General features: G+C 45.1%; 1 protein-coding gene across 4 annotated transcripts in view; it reads right to left on the minus strand.

Moving 5' to 3' along the window:
• zzef1 (zinc finger, ZZ-type with EF hand domain 1) overlaps positions 1-20,736 on the minus strand; it is a 57,230-nt gene that overhangs the window by 9,656 nt on the left and 26,838 nt on the right. For all 4 annotated transcript variants that reach the window (XM_082960205.1, XM_082960203.1, XM_082960204.1 and 1 more), the window contains exons 40-55: positions 20,248-20,441; positions 19,666-19,952; positions 18,958-19,132; positions 14,530-14,662; positions 14,092-14,339; positions 13,563-13,877; positions 13,225-13,325; positions 12,840-12,975; positions 12,558-12,743; positions 12,109-12,282; positions 11,796-11,939; positions 8,979-9,147; positions 8,525-8,623; positions 8,082-8,247; positions 6,937-7,087; positions 1,283-1,354 (exon numbers count right to left, since the gene is read on the minus strand). In XM_082960205.1, the coding sequence (XP_082816331.1) occupies positions 1,283-1,354; positions 6,937-7,087; positions 8,082-8,247; positions 8,525-8,623; positions 8,979-9,147; positions 11,796-11,939; positions 12,109-12,282; positions 12,558-12,743; positions 12,840-12,975; positions 13,225-13,325; positions 13,563-13,877; positions 14,092-14,339; positions 14,530-14,662; positions 18,958-19,132; positions 19,666-19,952; positions 20,248-20,441 (2,750 nt within the window). The remainder of the gene's footprint in view (positions 1-1,282; positions 1,355-6,936; positions 7,088-8,081; positions 8,248-8,524; positions 8,624-8,978; positions 9,148-11,795; positions 11,940-12,108; positions 12,283-12,557; positions 12,744-12,839; positions 12,976-13,224; positions 13,326-13,562; positions 13,878-14,091; positions 14,340-14,529; positions 14,663-18,957; positions 19,133-19,665; positions 19,953-20,247; positions 20,442-20,736) is intronic.

Here is a 20,736-nt window from a genome sequence, read left to right on the forward strand (position 1 = left end):
GGCGGAAGAGTAATTGGAGTGAGTCAAAGGTTTCCGGGATGATGGTGTTGATGTGAGCCATGACCAGCCTTTCAAAGCACTTCATGGCTACCGACGTGAGTGGTACGAGCGGAAGTCATTTAGGCAGGTTACCTTAGTGTTCTTGGGCACAGGGACTATGGTGGTTTGCTTGAAACATGTCAGGTATTACAGACTTGGTCAGGGAGAGGTTGAAAATGTCAGTGAAGACACTTGCCAGTTGGTCCACGCATGCTTTGAGTATACGTCATGGTAATCCATCTGGTCCCGCGGCCTTGTGAATGTTGACCTGTTTAAAGGTCTTGCTCACATTGGTTACGGAGAGAGTGATCACGCAGTCGTCCGGAACAGCTGGTGCTCTCATGCATGCGTCAGTGTTGCTTGCCACGAAGTGAGCATAAAAGGCATTTAGCCTGTCTGGTAGGCTCGCGTCTCTGGGCAGCTCGCGGCTGGGTTTCCCTTTGTAGTCTGTAATAGTTTGCAAGCCCTGCCAGATCCAACGAGCGTCAGAGCTGGTGTAGTAGGATCCAATCTTAGTTCTGTATTGACGCTTTGCCTGTTTGATGGTTCGCCTGAGGGCATAGCGGGATTTCTTCTAAGCGTCCAGATTAGTGTCCCGCTCCTTGAAAGCGGCCGCTCTAGCCTTTAGCTCGGTGCAGATGTTGCCTGTAATCCATGGCTTCTGGTTGGGAAATGTACAGTCACTGTGGGGATGATGTCGCCGATGCACTTATTGATGAAGCGCCGTTGACTGATGTGGTATAGTCCTCAATGCCATTGGGTGAATCCCAGAACATATTCCAGTTTGTGCTCGTAAAACAGTCCTGTAGCGTAGCATCCGCGTCATCTGACCACTTCCGTATTGACAGCAGTCTTAAAAGTGGTATGTCAACGTCATTTGTATAGCATGGATGGAGTATGTTTTGGAATATTATGGAGATCTGGGTCTGGAGGCACAGTGAGAATGTCAACTAACCTATATGTTTGAGCCCACATTCCAAAATGCATCATTCATGATATTGATAACCATCTAGGTCACAGAGTAGTCCTAGGCAAAGTGTAAGTACTTAGAAGATATTTGAAATAATAGTTTCTAAGCAATACCATCCTGGGTGAGTAGAATATGTAGTTACAGCTCTAAATCTTTATATGAGATGAAAAAAGAATGTCGCTTTCTACATTGCTAGCATCATGATTCTGGTGGTCAATCCCTGTCTTCAACATTACCAAGTACAAAGTGGTGCAAGTCTAACTAAGTTCTTACCAGTGCTGTGCGGGCTAGGAGCTGCTCATTGGTGGTCAGGGCTAATAGGTACTCCTGGAGAATGCCTTCCTCCTGGAAAACAAAGACAATGGTTTGTAGTCCTTCTCAATAAGACCTTGCTCATCCGTCCTTACATGCTTGCTACACTGTGACTTCCACTCACAGGACATACATTGAGTAATAAAACTGAGATACAAACAGTGAATATACTATGGCTTTCAAATCATTGATTTCTGCCAAAAGTGCCCATACAACCTACAGTACACATTCACTGGAAAGAGTTCATGAAACATTCCAGAGACAATCTCATTTGTCACTGGGAGAGTTTCTGACCACTTAACTCAAGAGTACTGAGAACAGTTTTCTGTGGTATGTAGAATTTAGCGTAGGAAAATCCTTCAAAATTACTAACAAATAAAATAGAGCTTCCAGCAGAAGAAGCCAATTCTGAGAAAGAATAACTCTGTCATGAAGACCTGGGTTCAAATAGTATTAGTTTTCTGTCAGATACTTCAGCTGCGCTTAATTGAGCATGTCTGGCGCAATGGAACTCATGTAATCTTCCCCAGAAGTGCAACTCCAAACCTCGCCCACCTGGCACTCCAGACAGGCTCAACCACACTCTGGAATTAGACAAAAAAACTAATCCTATTTGAACCCAGGCAGGTCTGGTGTTACTGTTATTATGTAACCGTGGAGAGAGAGAGAGAAGAGTTCCAGAACATAGATAAGACTGTGACTGGCCAAATTGAGCTTTTATGGTGTAGCTAGTAGGAGAGGGAGACACAATCCAGGCCCTCATACCTCCATCCCTCAGTCTCGCAAGCTGCTAAATGTGACCCTATTCCCAATTTAGTGCACTACTTTTGACAAGGGTCCATAAGGCTCTGGTCAAAAGTAGTGCACTATATAGGGACTAGGGTGTATTTTGGGACATATCCTCACTCTCCCTATCCCAGCCTGCTGTTTATACCAAGGTAACATCTTGGACTATTTGTACAGCTGACAGTGCACGACAATCCCTGACATGTATACTTCAGGAGATATAGGCGAATATAACTAAAGGATCCATTTGATGATGTTCGAAAAGCCTTTATACAAGTCACTTCCTGTCTGAAGTACATTGTGTGTGTGTACCAAATAGCACCCTACTCACTACATAGTGAACTGCTTTTGAAAAGCAAAATTAGTGCACTATACAGGAAAAAGGGTGCTATTTGGGATGCAGCCTTTGTCTTAGAGATTAACATCTTCCCAAGGTGCTCTCATGCACATAGAACAAACGTTTCGGAAGTTGGGAACCCAGACCCAAATCTCCCATGCACGCCAGCCAGCTCTGTCACGTGACACTACATAAGACACTGTTTGGGGATGCAGCAGAAGTGACTGTATATTAACCACTGAGCCTTGGCAGTTCATACAGTATGTCTACTGGTTCTGGATGATAAAGTCCTGCACCAGATAGACCAGACAGGCTACAGTTGACAACTAGTCAAGCTGGCTTTATTTGGCACATTAACAGACATGTTGATTCAGGTCTATTGTTTCTGTCAAATTAACCTCAAATATGAGGAGCGTGCTATTTGGGAGGCTTACATAATGTACTTGGGTCCTCCTTGTTTGTTTTTTTGAAAACCTAATAAAGTAAAGGCTCTGAAACCTGACGCGTCAACATGTTCAACAGCACGCCATGCTCGCTGCATCAGTGTCAACATGGAACTGTGAACTACGCTGAATGTCATCACCTTACTGGGAACTGCCCCATTCGTCAACACACTGACAAAGCAGATTCAATGCTCATAATTATTTTTAGGACAAAGGTGACGACGTATCTATTACACCTTCACAACTCCTGTAGTCTGGTCTGAGCATAGACATCTGTATAATATATTGTCAGGGTGTGTGTGTGTGTGTGTGTGTGTCGATCTCTCTCTTTGTGTGTGTGTGCGCGTGTGTGTCATAGGACAGAGTTCATGAAGTCCATCGTGATAATGTCTAAGGTTTAGACACACACACACAAAACACAGACTAGTGAATGCTGAGGCTATGGTCAGTGTTTCCCCTCTGATTTTTTCAGTGGTGGTGGCAAGGGTAGTGGGGGTCATTTGGGACACACAAGAGTGTGCTATATGTATGACAAGGCCCTGCACACCTCTGGTATTCCCCTCCTCCTCTGTTCTTTCGCAGAACACAACACTTCACTACCCACCAGTTCAGATATGGAGAGTGAGTCAGCAGTAAATAGGCTTTGCAGCAAACAAACACATTTAGGTGTTTGTGAGAGTGTTTGTAAAAAAGCAAGTATTTTTCTGTGGGTTGATTATACAGAGAGAGATGAATTATATACAGTACCAGTCAAAAGTTTGGACACACCTACTCGTTCAAGGGTTTTTATTATTTTTTACTATTTTCTACATTGTAGAATAATAGTGAAGACATCAAAACTATGAAATAACACACATGGAATCATGTTGTAAACAAAAAGATGTTAAACAAATTAAAATATATTTTATATTTGAGATTCTTCAAAGTTGCCACCCATTGCCTTGACAGCTTTGCACACTCATGGCATACTCTCAACCAGCTTTATGCAGCAGTCACCTGGAATGCATTTCAATGAACTGGTGTGCCTTGTTAAAAGTTCATTTGTGGATTTTTTATTATTTTATGCATTTGAGCCAATCAGTTGTGTTGTGAGAAGGTAGAGGTGGTATACAGAAGACAGCCCTATTTGGAAATAGACCAAGTCCATATTATGGAAAGAACAGCTCAAATAAGCAAATAGAAATGACAGTCCATCATTACTTTAAGGCATGACGGTCAGTCAATACGGAACATTTCAAGAACTTTTTGAAGAAAGTTTCTTCAAGTGCAGTCGCAAAAACCATCAAGCGCAATGATGAAACTGGCTTTCATGAGGACCGCCACAGGAAAGGCAGACCCAGAGTTACCTCTGCTGCAGAGGATAAGTTCATTAGTGTTAAATGCACCTCAGATTGCAGCCCAAATAAATGCCTCACAGAGTTCAAGTAACACACATCTCAACATCAACTGTTCAGAGGAGACTGCGTGAATCAGGCCTTCATGGTCAAATTGCTGCAAAGAAACCATTACTAAAGGACACCAACAAGAAGAAGAGACTTGCTTGGGCCAAGAAACACAAGCAATGGACATTAGACCAGGTGAAATCTGTCCTTTGGTCTGATGAGTCCAAATTTGAGATTTTTGGTTCCAACCGCCGTATCTTTGTGAGACGCAGAGTAAGTGAACGGATGAAGCATGGAGGAGGTGGTGTGATGGTGCTTTGCTGGTGACACTGACTGTGATTTATTTAGAATTCAAGGCACACTTAACCAGCATGGCTACCACAGCATTTTGCAGCGATACACCATCCTATCTGGTTTGCACTTAGTGGGAATATTATTTGTTTTTCAACAGGACATTGACCCAAAACACACCACCAGGCTGTGTAAGGGTTATTTGACCAAGAAGGACAGTGATGAAGTGCTGCATCAGATGACCTGGCCTCCACAATCCCCTGACCTCAACCAAATTGAGATGGTTTGGGATGAGTTGGACCACAGAGTGAAGGAAAAGCAGCCAACAAGTGCTCTGCATATGTTGGAACTCCTTCAAGAGTGTTGGAAAAGCATTCCTCATGAAGCTGGTTGAGAGAATGCCAAGAGTGTGCAAAGCTGTCATCAAGGCAAAGGGTGGCTAATTTGAAGCTGGCTACTTTGAAGAATCTCAAATATATTTTGATTTGTTTAACACGTTTTTGGCTACTACATGATTCGATATGTGTTATTTGATAGTTTTGATGTCTTCACTATTATTCTACAATGTAGAAAATAGTCAAAATAAAAACACTTGAATGAGTAGGTGTTCTAAAACTTTTGACTGGTACTCTATATATACACACACACAGTATATCCAACAAGTCAGTTGGTCAAATGTCTGCCCTGCTAGAGCTGCCCCAGTCAACTGGAAGTACTGTTATTGTGAAGTGGAACCGTTTAGGCGCAACAACGGCTCAGCTGCGAAATGGTAGGCCACACAAGCTCATGGCCCGCTGAGTGCTTAAGCGCATAAAAATCGTCTGCGCTCAGTTGCGACGTTCGATGAGCAGGTGTGCACATACTTTTGGTCATGTAGTGTATATAGTTAGATAGATAGATAGGATGGATTCCTCTTAGGTGAATCAGTGTCTGGACTGCGTGTCGATCTCAGGCCATCACTATGGTACCCAGTGTAACTGCGTGAGTGCTAGTGAGAACTCCTACTGCCCCCTGCTGGTAGAACCACATAACACTCCCACATGAAAACAATCAACCTTAGTTTGAAGCCCCACACACACACACACACACACACACACACACACACACACACACACACACACACACGTCAACAACAAAAACAACAGCAACACATCCACCATAGGCATTAGCCCAAACCAGACAGACAGACACCCAGACATACTCATTTCCTCTCATCTCCCCAACAGCCAGCGGTGGAGATCCATCTCTGTGACAAGTAAACAGATCACTCATTTCAGTAATTTCACTGTTGGACTGGCAGCTTCAGCCTCATTCATTCAGTGGGGAGAGGAGAGGGAACTGGTCTAGTCGAGAGCCTTTATAGCCAGTCAGGTTGAATGGGTATCTATTTTTAAATAAGTAGACGTGACGGCTCCGTCTGCACTAGCTCATTTTAAGAAAAAAAATGTCTCCACCTGTCAGAAGACAATGTAGATGTGACTGGCTCAATTTAAGGGACACCAAGCTGGAAGGATCATTTCCTGCTGGACTGCAAAACACATGCACTCCTTCATTCAGAATTCAAGGCAGATTAAAGAGCGACTGGTCACCCACGCACCTATTGAAGGTTTCAGGTGGGCAGCTCTCTCGCGCGTCATCCTCGCCATCTCTCCTCTCGCTCCCTCTTCCTCCACTCACTCACTCACTCACTCACTCACTCACTCACTCACTCACTCACTCACTCACTCACTCACTCACTCACTCACTCACTCACTCACTCACTCACTCACTCACTCACTCACTCACTCACTCACTCACCCACCCACCCACCCTCCCTCCCTCCCTCCCTCCCTCCCTCCCTCCTCTTTCTCTCCCCCTCCCAGGCTCCATCCCTCTCTCTCCACCATCAAGCTAGAGAGATAATAAATAGTGGTGTGCCAGCCAGGTAGCAGGTGCCAGGGGCTGTGTTGTGTGACAGATGGCAGACCTGCTGCTCTCTGCCTTGGGCCTGGACTGGGCCCAGCAGGTGAACAGGTGGGCTGAATAACACACTGAGGGGTCAGGGCTATGTGACAGTGCTATATTAACCTTCCTAGGTGGAGACAGGCAGGCTAGCTGACAACACAGATTATCACATGTTAACACACACACACACACACACACACACACACACACATATATATATTGAGAAGAGCATTAACACAACTAGAGTGCCAGCACTATCCATAGACTGGTAACTGGTTCTTCACATTGACATGTCTGATAAAAAAGGACGAGCTCCTTCGGTATTAGTAAACTACGTATGAACCTGTACAACCTTTTACTTACTACCCTCATGTCATAGAACGTTATGTCCTTGGACAGCAGCAAGTGTGTCTGTGTGTGTATGCTTCTCACCATGGCCCTGGCTTCAGCGATGAAGAAGAGCTCAGTGAGTGCTCTGTGTAGGGGCAGCAGTACAGTGATACTGGTGGGGTCCTGACTCAGACCACTCTCCATGGTCATGAACAGCTGCCATAGAGGCCTCAGCAGGGTCAGCTCACAGCCCCTACACACACACACACACACAGAGATATAAGAGTTAGAGACTAGCACACACTCAAACACGCACGAGTGCCAACACACACACACACACACACACACACACTTGTTCAGTGTTTTTCCAGTGAGATGTGAACCTGCAAGTTGGGTCAAGTTAAGCTCCGTTAGTTGTCACCATTAGACGACATCATACATCTGTAGGATAGTGGGTTCGGTTCCTGGGATTACCCATTCGTAAAACGTATACACGCCTGTCTGGAAGTCGCTCTGGATAAAAGCGTCTGCTAAATCACATGTATTATTATTATTATTATTATTATTATTATAACACATTGTGTATTCTATTTTGTCAGGGTGATGTCACTACGGCCAGACGGGGCCAGCGGCATGGAAAATATGCAAATCCTCCAATAGATATGTGACCTCATCTCCATGGCAACTATCAGGACATTAGGCTTCTCTGGAATACTCTTAAGTAAAAACTGTTTTCTCTAGCTCTAGGGGAAACACAGACGCAGAGGATATTCTCTCTCTAGGGGGAAACACAGACGCAGAGGATGTAGATGTGTTCGTAATCTTCATACTGAGCCTTGAAATTGGGTACAAAAAGGGTCACCAGAATATCATCCTAGGAAACGATTAAATGGTTTCAGCTGCTAATCAGTAGGTTTTACCAACGTTTCAAGTATAATAGTGTACCCCAATATTTGGGACAAGTTTGCTTTATGGTTCTAGTAGGCAAAGAGTGCGGTTGAGTCGTGTGTTTGGGAGTGTGAATCCTGCTTGTTACTTTACGTACCTGATCCTAAACTAGGCTAGGTAGTGCCTGAAGTCCCTGAAAGCCTTGAGCAGGTGACAGAATGAGGTGTGTGTGTGTGCATACTGTGTGGATATACAGTGTGTGTGTGTGTGTGTGTGTGTGGTGTGTGTGTGTGTGTGTGTGTGTGTGTGTATGCGTTCAAGATGGATGCGAGGGACAGGGACACTGGGCGGAGTCTCACCTCTGTGATTGACACTGCAGGAGGCGGAGCAACAGGTGGATGGCCTTCAGTCTTTGGTTCCCGGTCTGGCGGCAGGCCACGCCCACCTGCCACTCCCAGATGTCAGCCAATGGGAGGTGGCTGAGCACTTGGTCGTCAGCCAACATTTGTTTTAGGATCTCAAAACCTGTTTGAGGAAGAGACAAAGAGAGATTTAGACGTGAAAGGATAGTTTCTATTTCCCTCTATGATCAGACAGAGCACTCAGTAGCTCTTTTTCTCGTGTGTCTGTGTGTGTCTGTGTTCAGTCAGCTGCATTAGACTCCCATTATAAAAGCTTAACCACATGTGACAGGTCCTCAGCTGATGCTATCCCCGGCCCACTTCGTTCATCAGTCTCACTCTCCCAATACCGCTGCAGTGTGTGTATGCAAGTGTGCGTACATGCGTGTGTGTAGACCGACCTGTCTGGAAGCGGCCCCTGTGTCCCCCGGTGACAGTGAATTTGTATCCCCACTCTGTGTTGCTCATGTCTGATATGAACCTGTAGTGCAGAGTATCCCCTGTGGAGAAAACACAGAACACATATCAGTAATCAACAGATCATGAGACTACACACACACCACACACACACACCACACACACACACACACACACACACACACACACACACACACACACACACCCGGTGAAACTATGTAGATAGAAACCACATTGTGGAAACATCTTTAATACCAACCCCGAAGCGATTCACTTAATTGGGTGGCATACTTACTCCTAGTCCACTCTCCCTCGCCCAGACCCCCCTCTCCCAGCCCCTCTCCTAGTCTCCCCGCCACCTCTCTTCCAGACCCCTCTCTCTCTCCCTGCCCTTTGTCCCTGTCCCAGCCCCCTCTGTCCATGCCCCTGTCCCCTCACCAGGGATCTCGAAGTCAGTCCATTTCTGTGGGGAGCCGCTGAAGTTGTGCAGGTCCTGGAGAAAGTCAGAGCTGCTGCCCATGATAAGTTCATCACAGCCCTCCTCAGTGTAACAGCGGGAGTCAAACTTCACAGATAGGTAGATGGCCCCCGGGATGTGCACCTTGTCCTACAGACAGAGACAGAGACAGAGAGAGAGAGAGAGAGAGAGAGAGAGAGAAGCTCTACAACGTCATTGCTCGGCTGCAGAACAGTCAGTCCAACGCAAGCTTCCTCCAGTAGGCCACAGTACATATCTGGTGTGGAATTATCTTAATATCAAAAGAATGAAAACCACTTCCACATGCTTATATTTGAAGTTATGTATCATTTTCTTGCAAATGCTCATTGATACTGATATACAGTTGAAGTTGGAAGTTTACATACACCTTAGCCAAATACATTTAAACTCAGTTTTTCACAATTCCTGACATTTAATCTGAGTAAAGATTCCCTATCTTAAATCAGTTAGGATCACCACTTCATTTTAAGAATGTGAAATGTCAGAATAATAGTAGAGAGAATTATTTATTTCAGCTTTTATTTCTTTCATCACATTCCCAGTGGGTCAGAAGTTTACATACACTCAATTAGTATTTGGTAGCATTGCCTTTAAATTGTTTAACTTGGGTCAAATGTTTTGGGTAGCCTTCCACAAGCTTCCCACAATAAAGTTGGGTGAATTTTGGCCCATTCCTCCTGGCTGAACTGGTGTAACTGAGTCAGGTTTGTAGGCCTCCTTGCTCGCACACGCTTCTTCAGTTCTGCCCACAAATTTTCTATAGGATTGAGGTCAGGGCTTTGTGATGGCCACTCCAATACCTTGACTTTGTTGTCCTTAAGCCATTTTGCAACAACTTTGGAATTATGCTTGGGGTCATTGTCCATTTGGAAGACCCATTTGCAACCAAGCTTTAACTTCCTGACTGATGTCTTGAGATGTCACTTCAATATATCCACATAATTTTCCTCCCTCATGATGCCATCTATTTTGTGAAGTGCACCAGTCCCTCCTGCAGCAAAGCACCCCCACAACATGACGCTGCAACCCCCATGCTTCACGGTTGGGATGGTGTTCTTCAGCTTACAAACCTCACCCTTTTTCCTCCAAACATAACGATGGACATTATGGACAAACAGTTCTATTCTTGTTTCATCAGACCAGAGGACATTTCTCCAAAAAGTACGATCTTTGTCCCCATGTGCAGTTGCAAACCGTAGTCTGGCTATTTTATGGCGGTTTTGGAGCAGTGGCTTCTTCCTTGCTGAGTGACCTTTCAGGTTATTTCGATAGGCCTTGGATGATTTCTTTTGATTTTCCCATGATGTCAAGCAAAGAGGCACTGAGGTTGAAGTTAGGCTAATTGACATCATTTGAGTCAATTGGAGGTGTACCTGTGGATGCATTTCAAGGCCTATCAGAAGCTTCTAAAGCCATGATCATTTTCTGGAATTTTCCAAGCTGTTTAAAGGCACAGTCAACTTAGTGTATGTAAACTACTGACCCACTGGAATTGTCATACAGTGAATTATAAGTGAAATAATGTAAACAATTGTTGAAAAAAAAAAAAAATTACTAACCGACTTGCCAAAACTATAGTTTGTTAACCTTCGCGATTTGACAACATCCAGTGAAATAGCAGCGCGCCAAATTCAAAAACAGAAATACTCATAATAATAATTCATAAATCATACAAGTGTAATACTTCGGTTTAAAGATGAACTTCTTGTTAATCCAGCCACAGTGTCAGATTTCAAAAAGGCTTTACGGCGAAAGCAAATCATGCTTTTATCTGAGGACAGCACCCCATCAAACAAACACATGACATTCATAATTCAACCCGCCAGGCGCGACACAAAACTCAGAAATAACAATAATTCATGCCTTACCTTTGAAGATCTTCTTCTGTTGGCACTCCAATATGTCCCATAAACATCATAAATGGTCCTTTTGTTCAATAAATTCTCTTTATAGCCCCAAAATGTAAATTTATTTGGCGCGTTTGATTGAGAAAATACACCGGTTCCAACTCACGCAACATGACTACAAAGTATCTAATATAGTTACCTGTAAACTTGATCCAAACATTTCAAACAACTTTCCTAATCCAGCTTTAGGTATTTTTAAACGTAAATAATCGATCAAATTTAAGCCAGAAGAAACTGTGTTCAATACAGGACGAAAACAAAGTGGAGCGAGCTTTCAGGTCGCGCGCCCCAACCACAACAGTACACTTGACTTGACCCTCGTTCTGAACAGCCATATATCTAAAGACTGTTGACATCTAGTGGAAGCGATAGGAACTGCAAGCAAGTGCCTTAGAAATCTAGATCCACATAGAAAACCCATTGAAAGGAGAGTGACCTCAAATTGTTTTTTTCCTGGATGGTTTGTCCTCAGGGTTTCGCCTGCCAAATAAGTTCTGTTATACTCACAGACATAATTTTAACCGTTTTAGAAACTTTAGAGTGTTTTCTATCCAAATCCACCAATTATATGCATATCCTAGCCTCTGGGCCTGAGTAGCTGGCAGTTTACTTTGGGCACGCTTTTCATCCGGACGTGAAAATAGTGCCCCCCTAGCCTTAAGAAATTTATGAAGAAATTTGTGGAGTGGTTGAAAAACGAGTTTTAATGACTCCTACCTAAGTGTTTCTAAACTTCCAACTTCAACTGTATATCCTATATTGAGAAACTTGTTGACTTTCTAGTGTGCCTGTAGAAAGTGAGATGTGCTAAGAGTTCTCAGTGGGGAATTAGATCTATGTGGTACCTACCTCAAAATTAGTGTTGTTGTCGTAGGGGTGTTTGGACTCCCTGACTTGCACGGCCATGCCAGGCTCCTCCATGAACTGACACGCTGTCAGAGACAAACTACCCAGCATGCTCTGGCTGCAGCCAACCAGCACTTTCTGTAGAATCTGGTGACCAGAGGAATGAGTTAACCCACATCAACATGTAGACACCCTACACACTTCCATACCACTCACTCACACACAAATTTGTGCACCCCCTCTCACCCATTTCCAGAGTGGAAGCTCAATAACTCCCAGTGTGAAACATCACACACACACACACACACACACTTACCCTCTCCCAGAGTGGTCTCTCTTCCAGCTGCATCAGCATGTCCAGGATGTAGGCCATGTGTGATGCCCCACTTAGCTCCAGAGCCTCCTCACTCAGTGGCGCCCCCTGGGGCCAGTCAGCCAGCAGCGACGCCAGCACGTGGCGGGCATACAGGGTGGCGATGGCCTGGTTCACCTGAACATAATGATATCATCATATCATTTAGAAGACCATTTTATCCAAATCCACTTGCAGTACAGTGACTGCATACATCTTGAGAAGGTACAGATTAAGACAGGTCCTGGCCTAAAAAAGCATGTTCAATGGCTTAATATGTGTCCGGGATACAAGCCTGTTTAGTAAACGTGATCCTTGCAGGAATCGAACCCATAACACTGGCATTGCTAGCTAATGCCATGCTCTTACAGTACCAACTGAACCAGACAGACAGGACCTCCACCTCCACCTACCTTGACTAGGTACTGTCTAACAGAGCGGTTGCTGCGTGCGTCAAGTTCCTTGTGTAGCAGGGCGGAGGACTTGGTGCGGCGCTGCTTGGCGTAGCTCAGCTGGAGGTCAGTCTCCGTGTTGGTGATCAGCTTTTGAGTCACCACCGTGGTCTCCTCCGTAGCCTTCTCACAGTGACTGGGCTTGGACTGGGAGAGGAAGGGGAGTGGGTTATTTATCCACTTGTTCTATTATCTTACTGACACCAATTCTTCAAACTACGTCATATGTAATGCAGTGCTCACCACACAGGGCACGACGATCATGTCAGTGTCCACAGCCTTGGTGCTCCTCTCCTCAGAGCGAGGTCTCTTGGTGGGCTGCCACTTCTGAGCCAGTGTCCTAATCGTCTCGTCCGTCTTTATCACGTCTCCATCAAACCTGCGGGTCGTCAACCAAGTCAGCCACCACCACGCAACGTCATAGCAAAACATTGTCTGGGATGGATGAAAGCTACACAAGTCAGGCATGAAAATGACATTGGTGCAATGGTATTCAAAACACATTCTTTATGAAGCATATATTTTTTTATTTCTGTAAAGTGTGTTGTGACTGTTAAATGCACTTTAACTCAATTGTGATTTGATTTGTATGGAAGAATGTATGACAGGAATGTGATCTAATTCTCACCTCTTTTGCACCTCCAGAAAGAAGGAGTCCGTTCTCTTCATCTGCAGCTCGTACATGGCGCGCAGGATGTGCAGGGGCGCGTTTAAGGCATCATGGGTAATCTGAAACAGACACAATTCAGAGAGATTGTTACAATTCAGAGAGAGATAGATCGTTACTTTCTCATCCAAGTGGTTTAGTGCTATTAAAGCAGTGGTTAACAAGTTTGCCTACAGACTGGAAACCCGGGTTTGAGACCGGAGATCCAAGGGGATGTTGCCCTTCGATACATTAGTGTCAGAAGTAGGATTTAAAAAAAACTAAAACAGTACAATGAGGATGTGGGCATCCCTGCTGACCTGGAAGCAAATCTTAGTCTCTTCGTCGAGCCCCTCCAATGGGTCAGGCCGGTTGGGGTCGGGGTCATCAGCACAACAACTAGAGTGGTCCGAGTCATGCTCCTTGTCTTGCTCCTTCTCCTCCCTCTCCCCGTCCTGGCCCTGGGCCATGCTGTGGATCTCTCTCTTGGAGGAGTAGAGCATTATGGAGAGGATCTCCAGGTCTCGGAGCAGCCACAGCTTACTGAAGCCTGTCCCCTTACTGCACTTCCTCACCAGAAGCTGGGTCAGACCGGATTGTTGGATGGCCTCCTGGGCCTCGGCAACGCCGTGCTTCTACAGGGAAGGAACACAACAGGAAATGTTAGACAAAGTCTTCAAGGTCAACCACTAGAAGACGGAAATGGACATTCAATAAAAAGAAGAAAAATTGAGAAGAAAAACACAGCACTGGTGATTAACATAAAATGTCATTTAAAAAGAGAGAGAAAGGGACATACTGTAGAAGTTGAGTGATGATAACCAAAAGGTGGCTTTGTTTCTGAGGTACCTTGAGTGTGTTGTAGAGGCCCTTGAGGGCCAGTGAGACGACCCATGAGGCCTCCACAGCGTCGGGGGTGCTGCTGTCCTGACTGCTCTGCAGCAGGTGGCTGATGATGGAGGTGAAGTTACTGAGGTAGCGGGTTAGCTGGGCCTGGGGGGGTCCCTGACCCTGACCTACGCCCTGGACCTGGGACCCTGGGCTGTGGGAGCCTGTAGCACTGGAGTCCTGCGGCTGGATCAGCTGGTAGTCCTTCACTGTAAGGACAGGAGAGGGGTGGCATACAGATTCAGAAAATCTTTATTGCCCCGTTGCTGGGCAATTTGGTTGCAGCAGTATAAAAACATAAAAACATACACACAAATGTGTGAGGGTTTAAAATACAGCTCTACTATGTGCACCATGAGCAAAATGTAAGAAATTAACTGTGACAGTCCGTCCTCTCACCTGTCTTTCTCTTGCGGGTCTTGACATCCACCACAGCAGCGTGGTTCTTCTCGGTGAAGTGCTTGAGTAGGATCATATGATGCTGCTCGTTGGCATTGTCTATGAACACTGACTGGGTGCCCATACACAGCACCTAGGATAGCAGAAACAGCCAGGGTCAGACAGAGGGCACAACAGTGCAGGGCAGGTCTACAAGCCCCTTGAATGTTGGACTACTGGAGGAGACAGCAGCAGGTTGAGTGATGCAGTATGAAGACACCAACACCATCATCAAGTTTGCTGAAGACAACGGTGGTAGGCCTGATCACTGACTACGCTGAGACAGCCTATAGGGAGGTCAGAGACCTAGCAGTGTGGTACCAGGACAACAATCCCTCCCTCAATGTCAGCCAGACAATCGCGATGATCGTGGACTACAGGAACCGGAGGTCCGAGCACGGGTCGGGAGCTTCAAGTTCCTCGGTGTCAACATCACTAAAAGATCTATGGTATCATGGTTCACACAAGCCAACACAGTTGTGAAGAGGGCACGCTTTTTCTCCCTCAGGAGGCTGAAAATTCTTTGGCACGGGCCCTCAGATCCATTAAAAGTTCTACAGCTTCACCATTTGTGAGCATCTTGACTGGCTGCCTCACCGATTGGTATGGCAACTACTTGGCATCTGACCGCAAGGCGCTACAGAGGGTATTGCTTACAGCCCAGTATATCACTGGGGCCGAGCTCCCTGCCATCCAACCCATGTCACAGACTGTTCTCTCTGACACCACACAGCAAGCAGTACCGATGCACTAAGTCTAGAACCAACAGGACCCTGAACAGCTTCTACCCCCAAGCCATACGTCTGCTAAATAATTAAATAGTTTACCCATCACATACAGTGTATTTGGAAAGTATTCAGACCCCTTGAGTTTTTCCACATTTTGTTACATTACAGCCTTATTCTAAAAAGGATGAAATAGTCCCCCCCTCAATCTACACACAATACCCCATAATTACAAAGCAAAAACATGTTCTTAGAAGTTTTGGGAAATATCACGTTTACATAAGTATTCAGACCCTTTACTCAGTACTTTGTTGAAGACCTTTGGCAGCGATTATAGCCTTGACTCTTCTTGGGTATGACAATACAAGCTTGGCACACCTGTATTTGGGGAGTTTCTCCCATTCTTCTCTGCAGATCGAGTTCAAGTCCAGGCTCTGGCTGGTCACTCAAGGACATTTAGAGACTTGTCCCGAAGCCAATCCTGTGTTGTCTTGGCTGTGTGCTTAGAGTTGTTGTCCTGTTGGAAGGTGAACATTTGTCCCAGTCTGAGGTCCTGAGCACTCTGGATCGCTCTGTACTTTGCTCCGTTCATCGTTCCCTCGATCCTGACTAGTCTCCCAGTCCCTGCCACTGAAAAACATCCCCACAGCATGATGCTGCCACCACCATGCTTCACCGTAGGGATGGTGACAATTTTCCCCGAGACGTGGTAATTCAGGCCAAAGAGTTCAATCTTGGTTTCATCTGACCAGAGAATCTTGTTTCTCATGGTCCGAGTTTCCTTTAGGTGCCTTTTGGCAAACTCCAAGCAGGCGGTCATGTGCCTTTTACTGAGGAGTGGCTTCTGTCTGGCCACTCTACCATAAAGGCCTGATTGGTGCAGTGCTCAGAGATGGGAGAACCTTCCAGAAAGACAACCATCTCCACAGAGGAGCTCTGTCAGAGTGACCATCTGGTTCTTGGTCACTCACTGACCAAGGTCCTACTCCCCCGATTGCTCAGTTTGGCCGGGCGGCCAGATCTAGGAAGACTCTTGGTGGTTCCAAACTTCTTCCATCTTCCACTGTGTTCTTGGGGACCTACAATGCTGCAGAAATGATTTGGTGCCCTTCCCCAGATCTGTCCCTCAACACAATCCTGTCTCGGAGCTCTACGGACAATTCCTTCAACCTCACGGCTTGGTTTTTGCACTGACATGCACTGTAAACTGTGGGACCTTACATAGACAGCTGTGTGCCTTTCCAAATCATGTCCAATCAATTGAATTTACAGGTGGCCTCCAATCAAGTTGTAGAAACATCTCAAGGATGATCAATGGAAACAGGATGCACCTGAGCTCAATTTCGAGTCTCATAGCAAAGGGTCTGAATACTTGTGTAAATAAGTTCTGTTTTTTATTTTTAAGAAATTTGCAAAAAATTCTAAAACCTGTTTTCACTTTGTTAATATGGGGTATTGTGTGTAGATTGATGAGGATTTGTTTTTATTTAATCCATTTTAGAATAACTAAATGTGGAAAAAGGCAAGTGGTCTGAATACTTCCCGAATACACTGTTTGCTGCTGCTACTGTTTATTATCGATCCTGTTGCCTAGTCACTCTATTTCTAGTTATATGTACGTATCTAATTCAATTACCTTGTACCCCTGCACATAGACTCGGTACTGATACCCTGTGTATATAGCAAAGTTATTGTTACTCATTGTGTATTTATTATTACTTTTCTATAATTTCTCAAGTTTCTTTCTCTCTGCATTGTTGGGAAGGGCCCGTAAGTAAGCATTTCACTGTTAGTCTACACCTGTTGTTTACAAAGCATTCAAGGAATAAAATTAGATTCTAGATTGAGTTCCAGTAAATTATTGTCAATAGTATGTAGGTATATAGCATTGGATGCTCCACAGAGGAGGACCAAATAAAAATGAGAATAGTGAAACATAAAAAGTTATCCTTTTTAGAGATATATAGTTTTATTTAAGCCACCAAATAATTGATTCAAACACACTGTTTGCAATGAAGGTCTACAGTAGCTTCAACAGCACTCTGTAGGGTAGCACCATGGTGTAGCCGGAGGACAGCTAGTTTCCGTCCTCCTCTGGGCACATTGACTTAATACAAAACCTAGGAGGCTCGTGATTCTCACCCCCTTCTATAGACTTACACAGTAATTATGACAATTTCTGGAGGATGTCCTCCAACCTATCAGAGTTCTTGCAGCATGAACTGACATGTTGTCCACCCAATCAAAGGATCAGAGAATGAATCTAGTACTGAAAGCATAAGCTACAGCCTACAACTAGCTAGCACTACAGTGCAAAAAATGGTGAGTAGTTGAAAGATAGTTGAACAGTTAACAAATGAAATTCTTCAAAAATTAAGGAGAAGCAATTGAGTTAGCTGTATTTTGTTGTATTTTTCACAATTTCAATTAGCTAGCGAATGCAGCAAGCTAGTTCAGCCTACTCAAACACTCGACTCAAACAGAGAGGAATGTTATGTTACTTAGCGGGATATGGCTATCCAACACTGGAACTCTTCCAAGTTAAGGTAAGCTTTGGGTTTTATGAATTTATTGCCACCGGGGGTCCCTGCTGTAGCTGTTAAACTGCTTGCTGCTGACAGTACACGGTACTGCATGATTGTAGCGGGTTTGCTAACGCGTTAGTTCTAGTAGGTATGTTGACAATGACTGTAATAGGGTGACAACAATGTAGGCTGTGTGTAGCGATTATGATGAAGGTTTGGCTTGGAAAGGTTTTGCGCCTGGTCACAGACAGCTGATGTGTGGTAAACTGAAGTCCACAAGTGAAGGGAAAAGGTGAGAGGAGAATAGATGCGAGAAGGAATTATACAAGTCAAAGGGATCATGCTGTTTGTATGTGGCTGCTATGAAAGTCAACTGTGTTTGATCAGGCGATTCTGTTGAAAAACGTTTCTTATACAGAAGCAAACGGAACGAAACAGGGATAAACATACCTGAATTTGTCCAATAGAAACTAATGTTTGCAACTGTTGGACTAATGATTACACCCTACATTGGTACCATATTCCTCTCACGTAACTACTACATGAAGCTTGTGACTACAAACTCATTGGATGCATTTGCAGTTTGTTTTGGCCTATGTTATCCCAAAAGTCTTACAAAACCGATTAACTAGCCTGCTAATATTGTTGCACTTGGCTATGTCTAGGAGTCTTAGGCCTAGTTAACTGGTCTGTAACCTGAATACATTTTTGAATTCATGTGAGAAATCAGCATTTGAGGACTGTGTTGGATGCACATGTGCCCAGGGAGACAGCAACCTTACGTTAGGTCCGGGGACAGCATTGTCTTGACTCTTTTGAGTCGGCGAGCCCAAGCAGATTATTATGGTCAGATGGTGACGGAAACAAATATATGCAAACAGGAAAACTACAAAACAGGCTAATAAAATGCCTCATAGCCAACAAACAAAACCAGCAGCCTCACGGCTTGCAAGCTGGGACACTGACAGACGATCACCCTAATTGGCAGCACCTGATGTGCTTATCAACCAGGCTCAGCACCTGGACAAGGTTGCTGCTGCCCCCCGTGGGAATGGAATGTGGACGCTATAGTGAGCTGTAGTGTGCTGTCTAAACTACCTAACCTATTCCATAAAAATAGTAACTGAATTAGTCAGTACCTCAGGGAAGCCGACCAGCACCAGCAGGGTGAAGAGGTTGGTGCGTTTGAGCGTGTGTGGTAGTTGCCGGACACAGTGGTCAGTGAAGGCTGCTATGACAACACTCCACTGGGGACAGGCGTTCAGGCTCCGCAGGATATCAGCCACCGAACACGCCCAGTCCAGACCTATACGACTATATTTCAAAAGAGAGAGAAAATATATCTAGTGACTTCATCATAACAATGACTGTCAAGCAACCTCTTTAGATATGTCCTATTTGACAAAGAATGGCGTTAGAACATTTCAGTTGAACGATTTGAATGCACAATCCAAAATGTTACTATGAGCTGCAAAATAACTCCTTTTTGTAAGGATTGCTGTGGCTTCTTTGTGGCAATATTCTAGGACCTTGCCATTCCTAGTACATATAACAGACATCCTACATGGCCACCTGATTATTTACAGCTTCAGTTTAGACCGAAACAAACATTTACATTCGCCACACACTACCTGCTATACTGTTTGCTAATGCTAGCGAATGTTGGTGGGTAACACAAAACAAATGGAATATGTTAGCCAACATTAGCTAACGTTTGCAAACCATTTCCCTCATTGAACGCACATCTAGATCTACTGGATGTCCTGTTCCACTCTCCGGTTCACTGTGGTTTACAACTCATATATAAACACAAACAGTGAATGCATGTCTATGGTGCCATTGTTTACCTGTCCAGACAGACAGCCCCCAGGCTGAAAAGTAGCTGGGTGGTCTTCCAGCCCTGTGTGTCAGCCCCGGAGGCAGCCCCCTCTCCAGGGGTGAGCAGCTCGTACTTATCGGCTAGGGCCTCTCTGACGGCCGCGTCCGCCTCCAGGGGTGGTATCCTCAGCAGCAGCTGCCCCAGCAGACCCAGGGTCAGGTGGTAGGTCTCGTTCAGACACCCGGCATTGGAGATGACCACCCTGAAGAGCTGTGGCAGGATGGGGCTCAGGCTGGACAGAGCAAGGGTGGAGCCCTGGGGGAGGGGGGAGATGCAAGAGGTCAGATGTCAATGGATAAATAGTTACAGCGGTAACTACACAGTAATAACTGTAGTAACAATATTGCATTAACATGTAGTTGCATAGTAACCGTTGTTAGTTATTACTGTGTAGTTACATAGGGCAACTTAAGTGACCGCTTGAACTTAAAAAACGGTGTATTGGCTCTGAGCCCCCTTGGCTATTCAGAACAATACAACTGAAGGCACTTCATAGACTCAGTATGGACTTCCTAGCTTCTCCTGCTCTCTTGTAGTACAACCATCTTACCGGTTTGGCTGGAGGCAGCATGGCAGCTAACAGTCCCAGGATCCTCTCTCTGGAGCACTCTGCAAACACATGCTCCTGGATGGGCACCTTGGCCATCTTCTCCATCTTCTCATCCCTCTCCTTCATCATCTCTCTCATCTCTTCTATGTCCTCAGGCGTTGGAGAGGTGATGGTCTCTGAGCCCGACTCTGGAGCTGGGGGATACAGGGAAACAGGCAAAGGTGAAGGCAAAGGTTAACTTAGCTTCATCTCCAGACTAGACTAGGCGCAACAGTCATGGACAAAGATGGATGGATGGATGCTATGATACAGACTGACACACTCATTCAAACAGGTCGGTGGACAGGATGACTTAACCAACATTCAATTCAGCTATAAGATATGCGCAACATTCTTGTACCATTTCACCAATTGGTGATGAAAACTAACAATGGTCTGACACGCATTCAATTGAATGGAATTCAAAGCGACTACTAAATTCCATGCGGG

This window comes from Salmo salar, chromosome 13 (genome assembly GCF_965601325.2).
Source record: "Salmo salar chromosome 13, fSalSal1, whole genome shotgun sequence".
In the NCBI taxonomy this organism is placed as follows: Eukaryota; Metazoa; Chordata; class Actinopteri; order Salmoniformes; family Salmonidae; genus Salmo; species Salmo salar.